Source organism: Lithobates pipiens, unplaced genomic scaffold, assembly GCF_037356315.1.
Source record: "Lithobates pipiens isolate NorthernLeopardFrog02 unplaced genomic scaffold, aLitPip1_a1.2 Scaffold_23, whole genome shotgun sequence".
NCBI classification, from domain to species: domain Eukaryota; kingdom Metazoa; phylum Chordata; class Amphibia; order Anura; family Ranidae; genus Lithobates; species Lithobates pipiens.
Window position 1 is genome coordinate 18,862,478 of NW_027507785.1, and position 7,576 is coordinate 18,870,053.

The window sequence follows — 7,576 nt, forward strand, 5'->3', positions numbered from 1 at the left end:
CTGATAGGCATAGTTAAGGCGGCACTAATAGGCACAGATAAGGCGGCACCGATGGGCACAGATAAGGCGGCACTGATGGGCAAAGATGGGCACAGATGGGTGGCACGGATGGGTGGCACGGATGGGTGGCACGGATGGGCACTGATAGGTACCACTGATAGATGGGACTGATGGGCACTGATAGGTGGCACTGATAGGTTGCTCTGATAGGTGGCACTGGTGGGCACTGATGGGCGGCACTGCTGGGCACTGGTAGATGACACTGATGGGCACGGATAAGTGGCACTGGGGTGCAGCACCTTTGAGGCAGATTGTGGGCACTGCTGGGTGGCACTGCTGGGTGGCACTGTGGGCACTGCTGGGTGGCACTGCTGGGTGGCACTATGGGCACTGCTGGGTGGCACTGACGGGGGGCACTTACTTTTTAAACATGTGGCACTGCAGGGGGCAGGTGGGCACTGGCAGGGGGCAGGTGGGCACTAGCAGGGCTGGCCGTGATCGGCTTTTTTTTTTTCTCCTCGCGCTGACAGCGCAAGGAGGAATAATAGCCGATTACCGGCTCCGTTATATCACATGATCAGCTGTCATTGGCTGACAGCTGATCACGTGATAAGGGGTCGGGATCGACCCCTTGCACGGATCGGTGATCAGGCGAGTCTCGTAGACTCGCCGATCACAGAGCGCGCCGCTTGCGCCCCACAGGGGGCGCGAAGGGCGCTCGTGCACGGGACGACGTCAATAGACGTAGTCCCGGAAAAGGAGATCCGCGCTGTAGCCGTCATTTGGCTATAGCGCGGATCTCAAGTGGTTAATAACTCTCAACAGCAGCCCTGATGAAGGGGGAGTCCTTAGTCCCCCAAAACTCGTTGGCCTCATTTTATTGCTGTGACTTCAATTAAAACATCTTTAAAACCTGCATCTACTGGATACCGGACGCTCCTTTACTTTCACTTCTTCTCAAGCCTAATGATTGACACTAAACGAACCACCATAGGCATGCACACGGGGTGTACCGGGTGTGCCTGGGCACACCCTAATCACCCATGCTGTCTCCCAAGATCTGCCCCAAAATGTTGCATTCAAGACATACATAGTTAGTCAGGTTGAAAAAAGACACAAGTCCATCCAGTTCAACCATAAAAAATATATAAATAAAATAAAAAATATCATACAATCCCATATACCCAATCCTATACCCATAGTTGATCCAGAGGAAGCCCCCCCCCCCCAGAAAAGCATGATCCAATTTCCTACAGCAGGGAAAAAAATTCTTCCTGATCCCAGAGAGGCAATCTGATTTTCTCTGTATCAACTTTACATATAAATGTCAGTACCCAGTTATATTATGTACATTTAGGAAATAATCCAGGCCTTTCTTAAAGCAATCTACTGAGCCGGCCAGAACCACCTCTGGAGGGAGTCTATTCCACATTTTCACAGCTCTTACTGTTGTTTACGTATTTGGAGATTAAATCTCTTTACCTCTAGATGTAACGTGTGCCCCCTTGTCCTCTCTGATGACCGTAAAGTGAATAACTCAACACCAAGTTCACTATATGGACCCCTTATGTATTTGTACATGTTGATCATATCCCCCCTTAATCTCCTCTTCTCAAGAGTGAATACATGCAGTTCCTCTACTCTTTCCTCATAGCTGAGCTCCTCCATGCCTCTTCCCAGTTTGGTTGCCCTTCTCTGTACTTTCTCCAGATGCTCGATATCCTTTTTCCTGAACTGCATATTCCAGATGAGGTCTTACTAATGATTTGTATAGGGGGGCAAAATGATATCTCTCTCTCTGGAGTACATACCTCTCCTAATACAAGGAAGGACTTTGCTCGCTTTGGAAACCACAGCTTGGCATTGCATGTTATTATTGAGCTTATGATCTACCAAAACCCCCAGATCCTTCTCCACCATTGATCCCACCAGTTGTACTCCCCCTAGTATGTATGATGCATGGATATTCTTAGCCCCCAAGTGCATAACTTTACATTTATCAACATTAAACCTCATCTGCCACATAGTCGCCCAATTAGACAGAGCATTGAGGTCGGCTTGTAAATTGGAGACATCCTGTAAGGACATTATTCCACTGCACAGCTCGGTGTCATCTGCAAAGACAGAAATGGTACTTCTAATCCCAGACCCTATATCATTTATAAAGATATTAAAAAGTAAGGGTCCCAGCACTGGTCCTTGGGGTACACCACTGATAACCTTAGACCATTCAGAGTAAGAATCATTAACCACGACTCTCTGAATTCTGTCTTTTAGCCAGTTTTATATCCATTTACAAACTGATATTTCCAAGCCTGTAGACTTTACCTTACACATGAGCCGTGTGTGCGGAACTGTATCAAACGCTTTTGCAAAATCCAAGTATACCACATCCACCGCCACCCCTTTCTCAAACGTAAGAGAGTGTGTAACCCCCGCTTCCTGTAAAACAGTTTCACAGGCAGCAGAGCGTAAGGTTTATCAGAGCCGCTGAGTATGTGAACTGTCAGGTAATGTCACGGCTTGCAGAGAGGGAGAGAGAGAGAGAGAGCTGGTGTTAATAGCTGCTTGGTCCCACCCATCCCCGACATCACAGCTGAGTTGTGTCCTCTCTCTCCCTGCAAGTAGTTACATTAGCTGACAGTTTCACATACCGAGCTGCTCTGTCAAGTCTACTCTGCTGAATGTGAAAATGCTCCTCTCCCCTGCCAGCACCAACCAATGCTGCCTATCAGTGCCAACCAATACTGTCTATCAGTGCGTGCCAATCAATGCTGCCTATCAGTGCCAACCAGTGCCAATCAATGCTGCCAATCAGTGCCAATCAATGCTGCCAATCAATGCCAATCAATGCTGCCTATCAGTGCCAACCAATGCTGCCGATCAGTGCCAATCAATTCTGCCAACAATGTCAATCAATGCTGCCTATCAGTGCCAATCAGTGCCCATCAGTGCTACCTATCAGTGCCCATCAGTCCTGCCTATCAGTTCCAATCAGTGTCCATCAGTGTTGCCTATCAGTGCCCATAAGTGTTGCCTATCAGTGCTGTCAATCAGTGCCCATAAGTGCTGCTAATCAAAGCCCATCAGTGCCGCCTATTAGTGCCCATCAGTGCTGCCCATAAGTGCTGCTAATCAAAGCCCATCAGTGCCACCTATTAGTGCCTATCAGTGCCACCTATCAGTGCCAATCAGTGCTGCCTATCAGTGCCGCCTATCAGTGTCAATCAGTTCTGACTATCAGTGCCACCTATCAGTACCCATCAGTGCTACCAACTAGTGCCCATCAACGCTGCCAATCGGTGCTTCCAATCAGTGCCACGCTGCCAATCAGTGCCAATCAGAACGGCCTATCAGTGCTACAAATCAGTTCCCATAATTGCTGCCAATCAGTGCCAATCATTGTTGCGAATCAATGCCTATCAATGCCCATCAGTGCTGCCAATCAGTGCTAACAAGTGCTGCCTATCAGTGCCAATCAGTGCCACCTATCAGTGTCAATCGGAGGCATCTATTAGTGCCCATCATTGCTGTCAATCAGTGCCACCTATTAGTGGCAATCAGTGCCCATCAGTGCTGCCAATCAGTGCCCATCAGTGCCACCTGAAATTCGTTGATGTTTATTAATGACACGTGCTGATCTTTTGTATAATAGGTAATCACCACACTACTATTTACAATAAACTGCTGGTGGTAAAATAAAAAAGTGTCAGTAAAAGGCCTGCCACTAAGCACAGTTACGTGTTCCCACACCACAAAAAAATAGTGCAGCGCTAACTTACTAATCAATAACTTAACAATAGTGGTGGAACGCTCTAATGTATGGAAATCTCAATAAACTTCAACATTACCACAATACTGGTCTCTGTGATATGTAACTTCACATATAATACACATCAGTCTGAAAACAAGACATAACAAATGAAATTTAGCAGGGATGGTGGAAACCCCTCTACAGATAATTACAATACAAACTAACTTCAAATGCAACAACTTTTTAGTTGAGAGGTTTATTTCATTATAGCACTTTGGAACTTACATTTTTTTAGATTGTTACACTTAATTTTATATGTTTTGATTACTATTATAATGTGAATTATTGCACTTGAAGTTAATTTTCCACCACCCCTGCTAAGTGCATGTCTTTATGGACCTTGCTTTGTACACTGGTGGGCAGTCATGTTGGAACAGGAAGGGGTCATCCCCAAACCGTTCCCACAAAGTTGGGAGCATGAAATTGTCCAAATTGACTTGGTATGCTGACACCTTAAGCCCTTGTACACACGGTCGGAGATTCCAACGGAATGTGTCCGATCGAGCCGACTGTGTGTGGTCTCCATTGGACTGTTTCCGTTGGAGTATCCGACGGACCAAGTTTTCCAACTTGTTGGTAAAATTTTCCGACAAAATGCTCCGATCGGACATACTCCGATCATGTGTAGAGAATTCCGATCGGACAAAGTGCCACGCATGCTCAGATCAAATTCCTACATCAAAGCTATTGGCTACTAGCCTGAACGTAGTCCCGTCATAACGAAATTACATCATCACGTTCTGAACGATCGGATTTTCCGACAACTTTGTCCGACCGTGTGTATGCAACAGTTTCGGACAAAATCCGACGGACAAAATCCGACGGATTTGGTTGTCGGAATGTCCGGCCGTGTGTACAGGGGCTTAGAGTTCCCTTCACTGGAACTAAGGGGCCAAGTCCAACTCCTGAAAAACACCCCACACCATAAACCTCCCTCCACCAAATTATTTGGACCAGTGCACAAAACAAGGTCCATAAAGACATGGATGAGCAAGTTTGGGGTGGAGGAACTTGACTGGCCTGAGTTCTGACCTCAACCCCATAGAACACCTTTGGGATGAATTTGAGTGGAGCCAGGTCTTTTTGTCCAACATCAGTGACCAACCTCACAAATGCGATTCGAGAAGAACGGTCAAACATTCCCATAGACACACTCCTAAACCTTGTAGAAAGGCTTCCCAGAAGGGTTGAAGCTGTAAAGGGTGGGCCAACTCAATATTGAAACCTACAGGCTAAGACTGGGATACCATTAAAGTTCCTGTGCGTGTAAAGGCAGGTGTCCCAATACTTTTGACAATATAAATTGTGTTTGAGCTTTGGGGGTGCACATCCTATTGCAATAGGCTGCGCATGCTTATGCTAACCACACATAACACAGAATAGCACTTCTCTAGCACACTCGGATGGAGCAAGCTCAAGCAGCAAGTGACTGGGACAGTACAGCCCATGCATAGAGGACACTAACAGGCACACTCTGAAAGGCTGGACTACAGACCTCTTCCCTACAGAATCCCCAAAAAAGGTAAAAAAAAACTTTGAAAAATAACACAATGGTAAGATTGTTGCTGAAAAAAGAAAAAAAAATCATTTTATTCTTATAGTTTGCGACTTATGCAGATTGCATACGATTTTCTGCCTGAGAGCTTTGGTCCTTATCCCGTAGATCAGAGGATTTACAGAAGTAGCTATGCTTGTACCGATCAAAGGTATGATAATATCTACTTTGCTTGACACAGAACCTGTGCTTAGACTGTACCTGAAATTAAGGAACAAGAGGGTGACAATATAAATGGAGAAGGCCAATATGTGAGTCATCAGTGTATGTATAGCTTTCTGGGAGGATTCTGCAGAAAGTTTCAGACAGATGACAACTGTTCTTATGTAACAGTACATTATAACAAGCAAGCAACCAATCAAATTTAACAAGGTCAAAATCGTTCCATAAATGATGGTAATTGTTATATCACTACAAGCAAGAGGTTGTAGAGACATGACTTCACAATAGACATTGCTGACATTTACCCCACAAAAAGTTACCCTTGATACCAACAATACACTTACACATATTATCACCACTACATAAACATATAGGGCAACTGATATTGTTTGAGTTTTAACATTGGTCATCAGAGTGTGGTATCTCAGGGGGTGGCCTACAGCCAGATATCGGTCATATGCCATTACCGTAAAAATAAATATTTCATAGGTTGCGTAAAGCTCGATACAGAAAGACTGACAGAGACATCCTGTGAGTGAGATGGTTGAGCATCCAGACAACAGGTCAATGGCCAGCTTAGGAAAAAAAGATGCGTTTCCCAACATCACATTGATAACCATGATGCATATTAAGATGTACATAGGTTCATGCAAGCTTTTCTCAGTCCAGGTTACATAGACAATCATAGAGCTCATAAACAATGTGGCTGAAAATATTGCGAGAGCCAAAACAGCACATACATATCCAAATGACTCAATCTCAATAAGCCCCACCAGAACAAAGTGGGTTACAGTGACATTTTTCAGAGACGAGCTCATGACTTCGAATTATGTCTTGCAAAATCAACAATTCTTAAAATGCTCTATTCAATCCAAATGCTTTAAATTGAAAAGGGTCAATCGTAGAGGCCCTGTGGATAGTAGTGCGAACTTGGTCGCATTGCTTTTCTCTTGAATTCAGTTGGGCTTTTATAGATTTCATAAAGCTGTCACCTCACTCATAGTTTAAATTTAGAAACTGCCAAGTCTTCCCAGTGGACCACATCTGCCTCTGATGGCCTCATTAGTGTCAGAATTGGAATGACGTAGTGCAGAATAATTTAACAAGCTTTCACAATGAGAGATAAAGCATGAAAAAATTAAAACATGAAAGGAATTAATTTTTTATTTTTTTAATTAATAATTGAACTGACTTTAGTTTTGCATAGTAATGGTGTAAAACACATCTCTTCTCCCTTGTTGGTTTGAGATTATTGTTTGATTAAATCATAGGATTTATGGTCATTGCAAAAATAAATTCACAATTACATTTCTATCCTACTCCTCATGTTAACAAACCATTAAAAAAAAAAAAAAAAACATAAAAACAATACATCCTGCAGTCATGCATAGTACATACTGTAAATCAAAGCAATACCCAGAATACTAAAACATTCCCTTTAAAAAAAGGAATACCTGTTATTTTGACATCACCCATCACCCAGGAACACCCAGCTCATTAATTCAATATAATTCCCACATCTTGTATAACCTTTGTAAAAAAAAAAAAAACTCTCTGAACCCACTTCTGAACAAATTGTGGAACTGATGGTTCGGGAAGTCTCCACTTCTGGTGCGGGCCAATTCTAGCATTCCTCTCCTACATCTCCAAAAGCATATTTTTCTTTGCTAGAAAACAACTTAGAACTCCCAAACATTATATATATATATATATATATATATATATATATATATATATATATTTTTTTAGCAGAGGTCCTAGAGAATAGAATGGTGGGCATTTTTTTTTTTACAGATTTTTTATTTTATTTTTTTTATACTTTATATCTTTATTAATTTATTTTCAATTTAAACATAACATACAACATTCCCATATAAAAAAAGCAAAGACACAATACAGATTTTATATAACCCTTTTACGCCCTTCCATTCCCCACATTCACCTCCTTTCCCCACTCACACAAATCCACTCCTCACACTATTTCTTAACTAGCAGCCCTTCTACTTTTAAATATAAGCACCATCATTAATTTTCTCACACCACAA

At 43.0% G+C, this 7,576-nt stretch overlaps 1 protein-coding gene across 1 annotated transcript; it reads right to left on the minus strand.

Moving 5' to 3' along the window:
* Positions 1-5,286: 5,286 nt before the first annotated feature.
* Positions 5,287-6,448, minus strand: LOC143926865 (olfactory receptor 51E1-like). Its single transcript, XM_077450905.1, has one exon. It carries the CDS (start codon positions 6,347-6,349, stop codon positions 5,399-5,401), a length of 951 nt encoding a protein of 316 aa, XP_077307031.1. The 5' UTR covers positions 6,350-6,448; the 3' UTR covers positions 5,287-5,398.
* Between the last annotated feature and the right edge of the window lie 1,128 nt (positions 6,449-7,576).

Bases quoted from the DNA above. Each gene is read 5' to 3' on its own strand.
- LOC143926865 (XM_077450905.1), bottom strand. From the start codon at position 6,349: ATGAGCTCGTCTCTGAAAAATGTCACTGTAACCCACTTTGTTCTGGTG.